General features: G+C 45.9%; 1 protein-coding gene across 1 annotated transcript in view; it reads right to left on the reverse strand.

Moving 5' to 3' along the window:
• Positions 1 to 17,528, reverse strand: part of GDPD5 (glycerophosphodiester phosphodiesterase domain containing 5) — a 168,276-nt gene that overhangs the window by 23,633 nt on the left and 127,115 nt on the right. The window contains exons 4-10 of the mRNA XM_081910244.1: positions 15,523 to 15,616; positions 15,025 to 15,084; positions 12,839 to 12,937; positions 11,524 to 11,617; positions 7,815 to 7,960; positions 1,369 to 1,451; positions 427 to 577 (exon numbers count right to left, since the gene is read on the reverse strand). Coding sequence (XP_081766370.1) covers positions 427 to 577; positions 1,369 to 1,451; positions 7,815 to 7,960; positions 11,524 to 11,617; positions 12,839 to 12,937; positions 15,025 to 15,084; positions 15,523 to 15,616 — 727 coding nt within the window. The remainder of the gene's footprint in view (positions 1 to 426; positions 578 to 1,368; positions 1,452 to 7,814; positions 7,961 to 11,523; positions 11,618 to 12,838; positions 12,938 to 15,024; positions 15,085 to 15,522; positions 15,617 to 17,528) is intronic.

The raw sequence follows: 17,528 nt of genomic DNA on the forward strand, positions 1-17,528 counted from the left end.
ACTCGTTTCTGCAAACTTTTCTTTTCCCTCAGGCCCCCTGACAAAATATCTTGTAAAGAATATCGGGAGACAGCAAACAAATACTTTGCACATCAGGAGCTTTCCTGAAAGCGAGGAGGAGAAAGAGGAGAAGGGATGAAGGGGAAACCTTCCTCCAAGACGCAAGGGCGTTTTCAAGATCACTCTCTGTCTTTCAAGCTGATTAATGGGGTGCTTCGTTCTGTTCTCAAAAGCATCCATCGTGGTAGAAGGAGGCAACCAGGCTGGTTTGGAAAGGCCAATTTGGGAAGCAGAGCCTTGCCCTCTAATGCTTCAACCACCATTGATTGATTGATTGATTGATTGATTGATTGATTGATTGAATAAAGCAAGCAAGCAAGCAAGGGCAGGGGAGACCCACCCCACCCTCCAGACTCGGCCGCACACCTTGAGGAACCATTCGCCGGCGTTCAGCATCTCCAGGTCTGTCCAGTTGAACATGGAAGAATGTGTGTAGGCCCTCTCTGGGAAGACGGCCTCCACGTCCGTCGTCCTCCGTAGCGTCTTGTCATGCATGAGGAAAGGCACTCCGTCGTAGCTGTGCAATGGAAAGAGAAAAAGAGTCTCCCATTACATCTGCAAGGCAGCGCTCGACCGATATAGAATGCCTCCACTATTCCATGTAGACTCACGGAGCTGTAAGGGGCACCCGAGGGTTATCCAGTAAAATAATTTATTATTTATACCCCACCCATCTGGCTGGGCTTCCCCAGCCACTCTGGGCAGCTTCCAACAAAATATTAAAATACAGTAATGCATCAGACATTAAAAGCTTCCCTAAACAGGGCTGCCTTCAGATGTCTTCTAAAAGTCTGGTAGTTGTTCTTCTCTTTGACATTTGGTGGGAGGGTGTTCCACAGGGCGGGTGCCACCACCGAGAAGTCCCTCTGCCTGGTTCCCTGTAGCTTTGCTTCTCGCAGTGAGGGAACCACCAGAAGGCCCTCAGCGCTGGACCTCAGTGTCTGGGCCAAACGATAGGGGTGGAGACGCTCCTTCAGGTATACTGGGCCTTTGAGGCCATTTGGGGCTTTCAGGGTCAGCACCAACACTTTGAATTGTGCTCGGAAAAAGGTACCAGTTCCCTGATTCCACAACCCCGTGCCTAAAGGCATCCTCACTTTCCCACTCGGCCTGGACAAATATGGCAAACTGCACACCTCCGAGCCCAGAAATTTGAATAAGGGCAGGAAACATGCAAAAGAAACTAGCGTGGCAAGGGATTCCTTGGCTGAGATTCCTGCTTTGCAGGGGGTCAGACTAGATGACCCCTGGTCTCCCTTCCAACTCTACAATTCAACTCTGCACCTGAGAGCAGAGAGAGGCACTTGCCTTATGACCACATCTGCCTGCACTCCGTAGAGTTTCTGCTCCACCGCTTTCTGGAAGGACATCAGAGTGTTTTCAGGTGCCATCTGGGAAGGAGAAAAAGATGAACAAACAATATCATTTATTCATCTAAGCAAGCTGCCAAACCGGACAGCGTACAAGAGATAGAGCAGTCAGTTAAAATGCCAACATCGACTATCCAAACGTGTTTAAAATAGCATCGGGCACAGAAAGGGATCGGGCTGCCAAATGAGAATCTCTAGAATACGGAGGAGATTAATTTGAGGAGATCAAAAGATGGGGCAGAGTCCGCTGGATGTTTTGCTGCTGGAAACAGATGGAGGCCACCAGAAAAAAAAAAATAATGGAACTCTCAAGAACATGGCACAAATATTTCTATAAAAGGGTGGTTTGCGGGAATGCTGTGGGTGCCCCCAAGACGGACACTCTTTTGCGGAAGGAAACAGAGGTCTGCAAAATTAAAGTGGATTAAAGTGCTCTGTCGACTCATACAATAAACCTGCTTTTTTTTCTATTTTAAAAAACGAACTTTTTGCTGTTAGGAAAGTGATGCAGAAATTACAGTGAAGTAGGGGGATGAACAAATGATTAACAGGAAGACGCATCATTGAAGTCTAACTTGAAGAAGAAGAAGAGGAGGAGGAGGAGGAGGAGGAGGAGGAGGAGGAGGAGGAGTTTGGATTTGATATCCTGCTTTATCACTACCCTAAGTAGTCTCAAAGCAGCTAACATTCTCCTTTCCCTTCCTCCCCCACAACAAACACTCTGTGAGGGGAGTGGGGCTGAGAGACTTCAGAGAAGTGTGACTGGCCCAAGGTCACCCAGCAGCTGCATGTGGAGGAGCGGGGAAGCGAACCCGGTTCTCCAGATTACGAGTCCACTGCTCTTAACCACTACACCACACTGGCTACCAGCTCACTTTAAGTAATTTTTCCACATTGCATTTGTTGCTGCCTACAGACAACCGTGGTTGAGCGGTAGCTAAATTGTTTAGATAAAAAAAAGTAATTATTAGGTAGTATTATTACCACTATCTTTATTATTATCAGCTAATAAAATGGCAATTAGTTGGTTGGAAAATGGCAGCCGCTGAAGAATTCTGCAGCCGGTTTGTGGTCTAGAAGCAGGAGGTAAAATCTTATCCCGTTCCAGCTAGAGATTAATTTCCAGGCTCAGTTTGAAGTGCTGGTCTAAATATATGAAGCGTGATGAGATTTGGGACGTCAATACCTTTGGGACTGCCTCTCTCTGCAGGAACCTACCCAGACCCTGCACCCACCACCAGAGACCCATCTCTGTGTGTCCGCATTCATGGGGGGGTGTGGAGAGTGACAACACAGGACAGGGTCTTCTGGGTGGTGGCTCCACGACTGTGGACTGCTCTCCACAGATAGATGAGCCAACATTTAGGTGCCAAGAAAGGCAGTTCTGTTTCCCCTGGCATTTGGCAGCATAGGGTTACCAGACGTCCCGGTTTCCCAGGGACAGTCCCCGGATTTGCGAATTAGTCCCCGGACAAATGAATGTCCCCGGATTTCATCTAATGTCCCCGGGAAACGCAGCAGCGGCAGTCTCAGCAGCCTACAGCAGTTGGCTCTGGCTGGCTTCAGGAGCTGCTGGGAAGTTCCCATGTGATGGTGGTGCAGGGGCTCTAAGATGCAGCTTCTGGGCTGCCTCCACCTTCCCTGACCCCAGCAACTCAGCTGTGAAGGGAGGCTTCGTGCTGCCTATTGGAGCAGCCTCACAACTCCTACTTGCGTGCAAGCGGAGTGGGGATCTCTCAGCTGTGAAGGAAGGCTTCACGCTGCCTATCAGAACTTGAGTGCAAGAAGAAGAGTTTGGATTTGATATCCCGCCTTTCACTCCCTTTAAGGAGTCTCAAAGCGGCTAACAATCTCCTTTCCCTTCACAACAAACACTCTGTGAGGTGAGTGGGGCTGAGAGACTTCAGAGAAGTGTGACTGGCCCAAGGTCACCCAGCAGCTGCATGTGGAGGAGCGGAGACGCGAAGCCGGTTCTCCAGATCACGAGAGTACCGCTCTTACACCACACTGGCAGGAGGGGGCAGGGATCTCTCAGTTAGGCAATGGGAAGCCTCACTTCCCAGCTGAGGGATCCCCGTCCCCTCCTGCTTGCACGCAAGTAGGAATGGGATTGGGGCTGCTCCGATGGGAAGGGAGGCATCACACTGCCCGAGCCTCACCACTGCTCTCGGCCCTCCTCGAAAGGGAAACATGGCAGTTGAGGTCAAGGCGGCGGCTGCCCCTCTGCCACCGCCATCGCTGCAGCATTAATGTCCCGAACGTAGTATGTATGTATGTATTTATTTATTTATTTAAAGTGTCCAGGGATTCATTGAAAAAAAATCTGGTAACGTTATCTTATCTGATAATACAGTGGTACCTCGGGTTAAGTACTTAATTCGTTCCGGAGGTCCGTTCTTAACCTGAAACTGTTCTTAACCTGAAGCACCACTTTAGCTAATGGGGCCTCCTGCTGCTACCGCGCTGCCAGAGCACGATTTCTGTTCTCATCCTGAAGCAAAGTTCTTAACCCGAGGTACTATTTCTGAGTTAGCGGAGTCTGTAACCTGAAGCGTATATAACCCGAGGTACCATTGTACTTCGTTGGACTGGTCATGTTGTGCGGATGCCCGATGATCGTCTTCCAAAGCAACTACTCTATTCCGAACTTAAAAATGGAAAGCATAATGCTGGTGGTCAACAAAAGAGGTTTCAAGACTCTATAGACAGTATAAGCACTGATAACTGGGAAACACTGGCCTGCGAGCGCTCCAGTTGGAGAACAGCCTTTACCAAAGGTGTCATGGGCTTTGAAGACGCTCAAACTCAGGACGCAAGGGAGAAACATGCTAAGAGGAAGGCACGCTTGGCAAACCCTCACTGTGACCAACTCCCGCCCGGAAACCTGTGTCCTCACTGTGGAAGGACGTGTGGATCCAGAATTGGCCTCCACAGTCAATTACGGACTCGTTGTTAAAACTGTGTTTATGGAAGACAATCTTACTCAGCTACGAGGGATCGCCAAAGAAGAAGAAGAAGAAATACCCTCAGATTGTATTGGCATTCACCTTTCAGGAGGGCGCAATAGCATTTGTCAGTTTGAAGCATTATATTAAGTAGGTGTTATAATAATAATAATAATAATAATAATAATAAGCCTGCTAGTTATGACCCACAGGAAAAATACATCTCTGGAACAATGATGTTTCCAACTTGCTTCCCCTCACGTTAAAAGATTCAAGAGTGACATTTAATATTGGACTTTTTTTATTTTGAAAAAATACAAAATCCGATCTAAAGGTCAAATTGGGGAAGAAGCTAAAATAGGAGTGACTTGCCTAAGCAGGAAATGAGCCTTTTAATCCACTGCAGAGGAAGAGGCTTCTACAAAAAAGATAAAACAAAGGATGAGAAAGGCTTTGAAACCTGGGGATTGTCCTTTCTGCTTTAAAGGATCTCTTAAAAACCTCGATTCCGGAAGGAAGAGATTTGCAATGTTTAAAAGGAAGACTAAACCGTGTGTTAAATTATGGATCAGAGGGGCGGCAGAGACTTTCCTTCCAACCCGCTGAGAAGAAGCGTGGCTACGCTGAAGAACAACTTATGAATTAACACCCATTTAAGGCGAGGAAGAGGAGATGGGATGGGAATTACGCGCGCAGGTAGAGAAAAGGATTTTTCCTCTTGCTCTCATAATAGACAGCTCAGTCAGTAGAGAATGTGAGGCTCTGAATCTCAGGGTTGTGGGTTCAAGGGTCAACAGAGGGTTGGACTAGATGACCAGGACCCCTTCCAACTCTAGGATTTGAACTCGGTGAAATCCAACAAAGCTGAAGGTTGGAAGGAGCGTCTCCACCCCCATCGTTCCACCCGGACACTGAGGTCCAGCACCGAGGGCCTTCTGGCGGTTCCCTCACTGCGAGAAGCCAAGTTACAGGGAACCAGGCAGAGGGCCTTCTTGGTGGTGGCACCTGCCCTGTAGAACACCCTCCCACCAGATGTCAAAGAGAACAACTACCAGACTTTTAGAAGACACCTGAAGGCAGCCCTGTTTAGGGAAGTTTTTAATATTTGATATATTACAGTATTTTAATATTTTTCTGGAAGCCACCCAGAGCGGCTGGGGAAGCCTAGCCAGATGGGAGGGGTTTAAATAATAAATTATTATTATTATTATTATTATTATTATTATTATTATTATTATTATTATTATTATTGGAAGATTCAGGACAGACCAAGGGAAATATTATTTCCCTGCAAGTGCACCTGATTCACTTTTAATTGCAAATCCTAAATTTGCTGTGATGTATGGAAGTGAGAGCTGGACCATAAAGAAGGCTGATCGCCGAAGAATTGATGCTTCTGAATTCTGGTGCTGGAGGAGACTCTTGAGAGTCCCGTGGACTGCAAGAAGATCAAACCTACCCATTCTGAAGGAAATCAGCCCTGAGTGCTCACTGGAAGGACAGATCCTGAAGCTGAGGCTCCAAGACTTTGGCCACCTCATGAGAAGAGAAGACTCCCTGGAAAAGACCCTGATGTTGGGAAAGATGGAGGGCACAAGGAGAAGGGGACGACAGAGGACAAGATGGTTGGACAGTGTTCTCGAAGCTGCCAGCATGAGTTTGACCAAACTGCGGGAGGCAGTGGAAGACAGGAGTGCCTGGCGTGCTCTGGTCCAGGGGGTCACGAAGAGTCCACTAAACCACTAAACGACAACAAATTTGCTGTTACCTGTTTGATTCATATTAGTATTATTATTAGAATTTATAAAAGCTGCAATCACTGCCTAGAAGCTGCCTTTCTTATCCTGGCTCTCAGCTTTTACTTTGCCTTCTCTCTGCAAAAGACATCTTAACCTAACGAATGAAGATTTCGGGATCCTAGGGGGGGTGATCCTATTACGCCAGATTCATGTCCCCTCGTTTACTTTTGAGCCTTTTTCATCTTTACCTTCAAGGTGGAATAAAAATCTCTCTCTCCAGCACACACACCCTCTATTCTGGGGAATGAGACATCTTTAGATTTTTAATTAGGCCGTCGACTCCTTCCTGGTACAGCAACAGCTGCCAAAACAAATTCCTCTTTGTGGAACATATGTTCATTCTGAGCCAAAGATCAACAAGTATTAGTGTGCGAATTAGCTGCTCTTAACAGAAAGCCTTGGGCAGAGGGCATTAAAACGAGGACGAGGTTCAAAAGTAAACACACTTGGCTGGGAGGAAGGATTCCAGAAGCAGGACCAGACGTTTTTTTTTAAAAAAAAAGGTTTATTTTTTATTTTTTGTAAGGCTAGAAGGTGATATGTGTTTGAGAGAGGCTCTTCTATCACTATGTTCCAGCTGTCTAAGAGAGCCCAGGCAAACACATTTTGGCTTCCTTTACTGAACCGCTTGACTGATGCTGGATGGAAAAGCACCGGCGCATGTGAGCAACTCTCCTCTCCTGCAACTGGCATTCAGAAGCAACTCCTACGAAGGAGCGTCTCTGTTACGCACTAAAGTTCTCACCCTGGGCCAGCAGGAGGATACTGTAGATAGTTATGCAAATGAAGGATCGAAAGTGACGTTCAGTGATTGGATAGTTTTAGAAAGTTGTTACAGTAACGTGGTACTGGAGCTCTATATAAGCAGGCTGACTGAGCCCTTCAGTTAAGTTCTGTCCTGGCCTGTGAATAAACAAGAGCTGTTTGAAGAATCGCTGTGTCGTCTGATATGTTCACCCACAACTTAACAGTCTCCACTCCCATTGTTCAGCTGAGGTCCAACTGCAGAAGGCCCTCGGCACTGGACCTTAGTGTCCGGGTAGAACGATGGGGGTGGAGACTACCGTATTTCGCTCTATAAGATGCACAAGAAGAAGAAGAAGAAGAAGAGTTTGGATTTGATACCCCACCTTTCACTCCCCTTCAGAAGTCTCAAAGCGGCAAACATTCTCCTTTCCCTTCCTTCCCCACAACAAACACTCTGTGAGGTGAGTGGGGCTGAGAGACTTCAAAAAAGTGTGACTGGCCCAAGGTCACCCAGCAGCTGCATGTGGAGGAGCGGAGACGCAAACCCGGTTCCCCAGGTTACGAGACTACCGCTCTTAACCACTACACCACACTGGCTCCACCAGACCACAACAAGCGCCTAGTTTTTGGAGGAGGAAAACAAGGACAAAAATATTCTGAATCTCAGAAGCCAGAACAGCAAGAGGAATCGCTGTGCAGTGAAAGCAGCAATCCCTCTTGCTGTTCTGGCTTCTGGGATAGCTGCGCAGCCTGCATTCGTTCCATAAGACGCACACACATTTCCCCTTACATTTTAGGAGGGAAAAAGTGAGTCTTATAGAGCAAAAAATACGGTAATTTATATTTTTTTAAAAATAGATGACTGGGGAGGAGTCATAAGAAGGGGATCCTACCATTGGTGCTCCCCGGTGTCCAATAATGGCAGGCTTGGGGCCGAGGTCCTTCTTCTCCATGATGCAAGGGGAATAGACCGTGAGGGGGATGAGGTACAGGGCCAGAACCACCGCAAAGTAGGCTCCAAATGTCAGCAACTGGGAGGCTGCAGCAAGAGGCAAACAGACGAGAGAGAGAGAGAGAGAGAGAGAGAGAGAGAGAGAGAGAGAGAGAGAGAGAGAGAGATGGTGAACAGGGATCCAGGAAAAGGAGGGAGGAGAGGCTGTTCCCAAGACATTCAGGAAGTCCACAGAGCAGCCTTCCCCATTCTGGTGCCCTCCAGCTATTTCGGAATACTACAGTGGTACCTTGGTTCTCAAACTTAATCCGTTCCGGAAGTCAGTTCTGAAACCAGGGTGTGCTTTCCCATAGAAAGTAATGCAAAACGGTTTAATCCGTTCCAGACTTTTAAGAACATCCCCTAAAACAGCAATTGAACCTGGATTTCACTATCTAACGAGACCGTTGACCCATAAAATGAAAGCAATAAACAATGTACTGCTGTCACACAATCAATCAATCAATCAATCAGGAGCTGAACTGGGTTCCACACAGTCACAAAAACAATAAAAAGAGCCACAAAAACGCAAAATAAATAGCAAAAACAGACAGACCTCAGTGTAACACTTAAAACGGAAGGGTGGCCCTCAAAACGGAAGCATAACACTCAAAAAGGAGCACGTTCGGATTCCGAAAAAAGTTCACAAACCGGAACACTTACTTCCAGGTTTGCAGTGTTTGGGTTCCAAGTTGCTTGAGTGCCAAGGCATTTGAGAACCAAGTTGCCACTGTACAACCAACACAGTCCCAAACGTCTGTTGCGTGCCTGAGGCTGTGCCTATGCAAAACAAACACTTTTCCAGCTCCATAAGAATCAGAAACTTTGCTGACTCTTCCACTCACTTTGCTTATTTTTCTTAGTTGCTCTTTTGCTAATGCTGTTAATATTGTTTTATAGATTGTAAGTGCCGTATTGATTTGTTCATCATATAACATAATTTTTGCTGCGACTGCGATGTTTAGCGTATTTTCGTTAATAACGTTCTACAAATTGTAGTGGTTTTATTGATGGTTTGTTAATTATTTTATACGACTTATGCTACATGCCATAGAATCACAGAATTGTAGAGATGGAAGGAACCATGAGGGTCATGGTTCCACGAATTTTTAGCCCACCGTGGGACTCGAATGCATGACCCTGAAATCAAGAGTCTTGTTGTTGTTGTTGTTTAGTTGTTTAGTCGTGTCTGCCTCTTCGTGACCCCCTGGACCAGAGCACGCCAGGCACTCCTGTCTTCCACTGCCTCCCACAGTTTGGTCAAACTCATGCTGGTAGCTTCGAGAACACTGTCCCACCATCTCGTCCTCTGTCGTCCCCTTCTCCTTGTGCCCTCCATCTTTCCCAACATCAGGGTCTTTTCCAGGGAGTCTTCTCTTCTCATGAGGTGGCCAAATTCTTGGAGCCTCAGCTTCAGGATCTGTCCTTCCAGTGAGCAATCAGGGCTGATTTCCTTCAGAATGGAGAGGTTTGATCTTCTTGCAGTCCATGGGACTCTCAAGAGTCTCCTCCAGCACCAGAATTCAGAAGCATCAATTCTTCAGCGATCAGCCTTCTTTATGGTCCAGCTCTCACTTCCATACATCACTACTGGGAAAACCATAGCTTTAACTATATGGACCTTTGTCAGCAAGGTGATGTCTCTGCTTTTTAAGATGCTGTCTAGGTTTTTCATTGCTTTTCTCCCAAGAAGCAGGTGTCTTTAAATTTTGTGACTGCTGTCACCATCTGCAGTCATCATGGAGCCCAAGAAAGTAAAATCTCTCACTGCCTCCATTTCTTCCCCTTCTATTTGCCAGGAGGTGATGGGCCAGTGGCCATGATCTTCGTTTTTTTGATGTTGAGCTGTGCTCTACTAACTGAGCTATCTGTTCTGGGATTCCTGATGTTCTGTTCTGTTAGTGTTATTTATTGTTTGTAAGCTACTTTGAGATGCATTTGAATGAAAAGCAGCATAGGAATAGAATCAATCAAATCACTCTCTCTCTCATTGTCTCAGAATAGTATCATCCACGCAACCTATTTAGGGAATTGACTTGTTGAAAATCATTAATTCCTTCTCCAAGGTTCAGCCTCCCTCCTCACCAGGACCTTTAGAAGTCAGATCTCTGAGTGCAGGGCTTTTTTTCTGGGGGGTGGGACGCAGGGGTACGCATACCCCTAAACATTTTGTGAATCTTGGTACTTTTGTCCATTTACTGTATTAGGTAAAGAAACCCCTGACCGTTAAGTCCAGTCGTGGCCGACTCTGGGGTTGCGGTGCTTATCTCGCTTTATTTGCCAAGGGAGCCGGTGTACAGCTTCCGGGTCATGTGGCCAGCATTACTAAGCCGCTTCTGGCGAACCAGAGCAGCGCACGGAAACACCGTTTACCTTCCCGCTGGAGTGGTACCTATTTATCTACTTGCACTTTGACATGCTTTTGAACTGCTAGGTTGGCAGGAGCTGGGACCAAGCAACAGGAGCTCACCCTGTCGCGGGGATTTGAACCGCCAACCTTCTGATCGGCAAGTCCTAGGCTCTGTGGTTTAACCCACAGCGCCACCCGCGTCCCTCCACTGTATTTATTTTCCCCAATTTGAACTATAAAATGGTGGTTTTCTTTAGTCAAAATGAGAGCACCCCTAAACATTTTTTTTTGGGGCGGGGGCAGCACTGTCTGAGTGGAAGGCAGACAATTCTCATCCCTAAACACACAGGTAAATCCAGGTGTACAGGTGTGCTAGGGAGCCATGCCATGCAAAGACTCCACCTGCTGAGCGGTATTTTGACCATTCAGGTCTGTGTTTGTCTTACAAAAGCACTGAATTTAGCTTTACAGCAATGGAGGGAAAGCTATGATAAAATAAACAAGAAGGTCATGTTTGCACTAAGCCATAAAACTTGGCTTATGCAACGTGCCAATGCACACAGTCTGGGTACTCCCACTTTGCTCCAATCTCTGTGTGAGCAGGTCATGTCATGTCCCGACCTGGGATTGCACTTTGCTTTCTCCTATCAAACCACAATTGCTAGCCAGCTGGGAGCAAGCTGCAGGCTCCCAGACTTTCCTTCCCTCCACAAATGCAAATTCTCCCATTCTGTCTCAGTGCTAACCACGGTGTAGCCACTTCTGCAAAAAGGAGCACTATGAACGATGGTTAGCTTTAACCAGGATCTGCCAACCAGGATTCAAGCCCCAAGTTAAGCCCCACCCCATCCCGTCTTAATGCTAACCATAGTGAAGTCAATGCCTGAGGAGAAGAAGAACAGTAAACCATGGTTAGCTTTAACCAGGATCCACCAACCAGGGTTCAACCCACAAGTTAAGCCCCACCTCATCCCTCAATGCTAACCATGGGGAAATTCATGTCTGCAGGAATGAGAACAGTAAACCATGGTTAGCTTTAACCAGGATCCACCAACCAGCATTCAAGCACCAAGTTAAGCCCCTCACCAGCTTAATCCTAACCATGGTAAGGTTCATGCCTGCAGGAAGGAGAACAGTAAGCCATGGTTAGCTTTAACCAGGATTCGCCAACCGGGGTTCAAACCCTGGGCTCAGCCCCCTCCACCCAACACACAGCACTGACACACAAATCTTGACGAGAAAGAAACAAGCAACTACTCACTGGCTCTTTCGGCTCTTGCAAACTGCCCAGACACCAACCAAGACAGGGCCGTGACAGCCGCAAGGGCTCCTATGTGCAGAAAAGGCGCTGTTGCCTAGGAAAAAGAGAGCAGGGAACGGTGAAGTACGCAAATACGTTTGCTATATAGTAGGGGCGGCCAACTCTCAAGAGACTGCGATTTACTTTCAGAATTGAAAACTGGCAGGGATCTAGCAATCTACCCCTGTTTTGGGGGGGATCAGCTCAAAGATGTTGAGCTTTTTTAAGGGGAGAGAAATGCCCCATTTTTAAAGGGTTTTTTTGGGGGGGGACTTCCGTTTTTTGGGGGGTTAAAGGGGTAAGGTCACTCACTCGTCTGCGCATGTGCGGGTTGTGATTCAACACTTCTGCGCATGTGCAAAGCGCAATTTAGCATTTCTGCGCACGCGCGACCTCCGAAACCCGAAAGTAACCCATTCCGGTACTTCCGGGTTTCGGCGGGTCAGTAACCTGAAAAAACGCAACCTGAAGCGTCTGTAACCCGAGGTATGACTGTATAAGCTAAACAAGCTATAGCTTAGGGCCCCACTCTCTTGGGAGGCCCCCCAAAAATTAAAGGGAAAAACAAACTGGATGTACATTTCCAAAATATAAGATTAAAAACAAATAAAATAAAACCTACACGCAGCAACAGTGTTTTGTGTTGTGTAGGCTCCTAGGATGTAAGCAATGGGCCCCGCCTGCTAGCCTGCTCCCTAAAATATCACTGGTTTGCTCATTTCTATATACAGGGTGCCTATATCCTACTATTTATAATGTAGTTTGCATTATTTACACCTATTATTATTTCATGTTATAGCAAGTTTCTAGAGACTAGATTATGAGTCTTTGTAAATTGTGTTTCTAAAGGAACTTTTGTTATTGCCAAATGCCAATGTCTTTGCATTATTAAGTTTGTTATAAATAAAAGGTCATTTTAAGGTAGAGCTTAATAATTATTTCACTATTAATATACTTCCTCTTAATTATATTTCACTATTAATATACTTCTTCTTAATTGTATTTCAGTTCAACAATTACTTTGATAAAATATGTATTTTGTTATGTGCAAATGACTTGAGATACCTATTAGGTCCACAAATTACCATATAGCTTATATTCAACACAAAAAACAGAGACCATTGTTGTTGACAAAGGACGGCTAGACATAAAAAGGGCCCCGTTACCTTCAGTAGCTTAGGGCCTCAGCAAACCTAAATCTGGCCCTGATCCGGAGGGCTATTTAGGGAGGACGGAAGAGCCGTGCTTGACTCCTGCCTTCTGCCATGACACTTACCTGCAAGGATATGGCGACCATGCTCCACTCATCATCCCATAGCTGGGCTATAGAGCACATGGTGACAACAGTCGTTATCAAGGTGGTTATCAACCCAATCTGCAATGCAAGAAAAGGCCAGAGATTTCATTGTATTTCTTCCCTCTGGTGCTGCGAGAAAGCTCTAATCAAAGCTCAGGCACTCTTTGTATCCAAGAAAGGAGTCGAGCCAGCGTGGAAGGCCAGCCCGCCCTCAACTCCACAAACACCTGCTTTGACAATTAAACTGTAGCTTTAAACAGAGGGGTTGGGCTGGATGACACTCAGGTCCCTTCCAGCTCTGCAAATATTATGGTTCTAACTAAGCGAGAAGACACAATCCTGTTTCAAGAGCCAGGGCTAAGTTTGAAGCGGAAAGCGCTCCATTTCGCTGGGTTTTTCTTCGTTGCGGGCAAAGGAGGAGATACAGGCTGGTGGGATTGTCTCTCTCCTTCTCTTTTCTTTTCTTAAAAAAGGGATTTAGATTAATCCCCGGAACTGACCGATGTAGAGGGGCTCAAAAGGAGCTTGAATGGCAAAGCACTAATAACACATTTCACTGTGACGGGCGTAACGTAATGAGATTCTCTTCGCCGGAGATTGCAATCACTGGAAGAGCGCAGAGCAGCCTGCTACCTCCCCCCCCCCAAAAAAAATCACTCATAAGACTAAAAGGCAGCAATAGCTAGGCTATTCCTTTATCTCATCTACCGCTGCAACCCGGGTTCCTATTGAAGCCAACACAGTTTCATTCGGAGAGGCATGAATCGGAAGCAAGAAAGAATGAGCCAGACCAGGCCAGGGCGGCGTAGTAAGACCGAAGGCAGCAGAAGACATTGTAGGATTCAAATTTCTCCTGTCAAACTAACAGGATCTGTGCGAAAAAGTGACTGTGGGTTTGCCAAGTTCTGCCCACCCAACTTTCTTCAACGTAAGAGTCACGGAGCACTTTTAAGCCACGCCACACGCTCCAACACAGCAGCCCTCACAGCTGTTGTAAGGAAAACTGCTCCCTTTCCCTTATGGGGTATTCCGGAGCCCGTATAGAGTCCTTAAGTGGGTTCCCTATTGGTAGGAGAAAACAACAGAGGCCAACCAGAGTACCGTATTTTCTGCTCCATAGGACGCACCTGACCATAAGACGCAGCTAGTTTTTAGAGGAGGAAAACAAGGGAAAAAATATTCTGAACGAAACAGTGGATATATGATTTTTGTGGTTCATGCTGTGGCCACAGACATGATATGTGATTTGACGGTGAGTTTGGGGTAGCCCAATGCAAAAATCCTGAGGATCCATGTGGATCGATGCTTTGTAACCATGTTTTTGCGCAAACATGAAACAGTGGATGCGTGTGTGTTTTTGGTGCAGGCTGTAGCCATGGACATGCTATGTGATCTGATGGTGAATTTGAGGTGACCCAATGCAAAAATCCTGAGGATCCATGTGCTTTTACCTCCCTCCTCCTAGACAGCCTCCTTTATCGCTAGCCTCCCTTATCTCCCTCCCGATCGCTTGCAGATCAGCTGCTTCCATTCAACACCCCCTTCCCTCTTGTTTGTCTTAGTGTCTTTTCCTTAGCTGGAGCAGTTTTTTTGCTCCTCCTTTTCTTCTAACTTCTCTCCTCATTACTTGTTTTAGTATTCCTGTCTCCTCTCCTTGCAAGTTCGCTGTCTTTACCTCCCCCCTCCCAGGCAGCCTCCTTTATCGCTGAGTCCCTTATCCCCCTCTCCATCGCTTGCCAATCAGCTGCGGTCCGCTTGTGGCCCATGGGCCTTAGGTTGCCGACCCCTGATGTACATCAAAAGGGCTCCCTTTACTAGTGGTTGACCCTTATAATACTACCTGCATGACGGGCAGGAGTCAGATATAGTCGATTCCGTTCCAATGCCTAAGCCAGTACTGCTCACATCTGTAGCCAATAAAGTTGTGGCCTTATTTATCCCATCAGCCCAAAATATTGGTGTCCGTGTGTTTCATTATCTAGAGATGGGGTGGGCTTGGGGTCTTGCCATGCAACTGAAGATCTGCCTTTCTTTCCTTCTACTGGTTCCTGCTTCCACTCATTTTTCTCCGACTGATTAACGGACTTAGGGGACACCAGAGAATTGGGCTGCAAAAGCCAACCCATTTTTTTTCCCACAGCACTGTATATCGAAAGGTGCCTTACCTTGTGGATCCAGTGTAGGTTCATTTGCTGTCCTACTGCTATGTGACATAGTGCTAAAATCTGAAAGGGAAGCAAATTGGAAAGGAGAGAGAGAGAGAGAGAGAGAGAGAGAGAGAGAGAGAGAGAGAGAATGAACTGATTAGGAATCCAGGAAACTTCCTTCCACCAAGTCAAGGCAGGTTCTCAAACTTTTACAAAAAGTTGTTTACAAAAGGTTTATCTTGATTTCTTATTGAATATTTACAGATAAATTGTAAACAAAAAACACTGGCAGGATTATTGTAACAACCTGCTGTTTCACAAGAGCATAAAGAAGATGAATAAATGAGCAAATTAAGTTAATTGGCATATGCAGAAGATATTAAAAAATAAATTGAAGCAACCGCAGAAAGAGCGGGAAGGAAATCAAGCTTGATAAATGTCAAAAGGACTGTAAAATCGGTGAAATGTACAAATTTGAAAAGTATTTTACATTTTTTTTAAAAAAAGTAAACTTACCAATAATGCTGTGATATACGTGAAACCAGCTGCCGTTGAAACAAGGATTGGAACGGACCAATCGCTCCAATATCCCATTCTATTATATAAAAACCTAAAGGATCAAAAGAGAAAACAAGAGAAGTAGAATCAGAGGCAGGTACAATGGGTATCACTGATGCTCTGTAAAGTATCACACTGTTGTGGCAGGAAGAGGGTGCCAAGCATAGCGGAAAGACTTGAAGGCAATCAATACAGGTGGCGACTATTTTGTGAGCGTCCAATTGATGCACAACCACCAACCTGCAGGTCCTTTTGGACATGATCTGGTTCCGTGGTTTATTTATTTAGTACATTTATAAGCCACCTTTACCTCCCAAGGGAAATGGATTCAACTGCTCCCCATTTCATCCTCACAACAAGCTTGTGAGGTAGGCCCAGGGTCAGATTTAGGTTTGATGAGGCCCTAAGCTACTGAAGGTAACAGGCCCTTTTGTATGTCCAGCTGTCATTTGTCAACAACAAATTGTTGCTGTTTTTTGTGCTGAATATTTTCTGTATGCTGAGGTAGGCAACCTAAGGCCTGGGGGCCGGATGCGGCCCAATCACCTTCTCAATCCGGCCCACGGATGGTCCGGGAATCAGCGTGTTTTTACATGAGTAGAATGTGTCCTTTTATTTACAATGCATCTCTGGATTATTTGTGGGGCCTGCCTGGTGTTTTTGCATAAGTAGAATGTGTCCTTTTTGTTAAGTTGTGGGTGAACATATCAGACAACACAGCGATTCTTCAAATAGCTCTTGTTTATTCACAGGCCAGAACAGAACTGAACTGAAGGGTTCAATCAGCCTGCTTATATAGAGCTCCACTACAATGTAACTGTAACAACTTTCTAAAACTATCCAATCACTGAACGTCACTTTCGGTCCCTTATTTGCATAACTATCTACAGTATCCCCCTGCTGGCCCAGGGTGAGAACTTCAGTACATAACACTTTTATTTAAAATGCATCTCTGTGTTATTTGTGGGGCATAGGAATTCGTTCATATATTTTTTCAAAATATAGTCCGGCCCACCACATGGTCCGAGGGACGGTGGACTGCCCCAAGGCTGTAAAAGTTTGCTGACCACTGCTATATGTAATTTATGGACCTAATAGGTATCTAAAGCCATTTGCACATGCAGATTGTGGGCACCCTATATATAGAAATGAGCGAACCAGTGATATTTTAGGGAGCAGGCTAGCAGGCGGGGCCCATGACTTACATCACAGGAGCCTACACAAGACAAAACACTCTTGCTGTATGTAGGTTTTATTTTATTTGTTTTCTATCTTATATTTTGGAAATTTATATCCAGGTTTTTTTTCCTTTAATTTTTGGGGGGCGCCCAAGAGAGTGGGGCCCTAAGCTATAGCTTGTTTAGCTTATATGTAAATCCAGCACTGGGCTGGTGAAGAGGCTAAGAGATGCCCACTGGCCCAAGGTTAGCTTCGTGACTGAGTGGGGATTCAAACCCTGCTCTCCCAGGTCCTAGTCAGACACTCTAAACCAGAGGTTCTCAAGCTGTGGGTCCCCAGATGTTGTTGGACTACAACTCCCATCATTCCTAGCCAGCATGATGGGAGTTGTAGTCCAACAACATCTGGATACCCACAGCTTGAGAACTGCTGCAAACCATTACGCCACACTGGCTCTCATATCTGTGTTTCTGTGTTCTGTGCTGTAAATGAAGCACTGCTTGGAGATCTTCCTTGCTGTTTTCCAACGTATTCCTTATCAATAAGAAATTCAGTGTGTGGCACAGGGCAATTTTTAATTCTCAAAGTGTGGCCCTGATAAAAAAAAGTTTGAGAACCACACTGATCTGACAGCGACACCCCCAAGAGCTGTCCCCATAAATTGCTGCTACAAGCGCTGACTCCATCCCATCCCAGACAAAAATGTCAAAATTTGCATTTAAATAGAGACACACTTCCTAATAAAGCTCACTAAACCCAAAGTTAATTAAAGAGAGAGGGGAGAC

Source organism: Podarcis melisellensis (genome assembly GCF_964234715.1).
Source record: "Podarcis melisellensis genome assembly, chromosome: 4".
NCBI lineage: Eukaryota > Metazoa > Chordata > Lepidosauria > Squamata > Lacertidae > Podarcis > Podarcis melisellensis.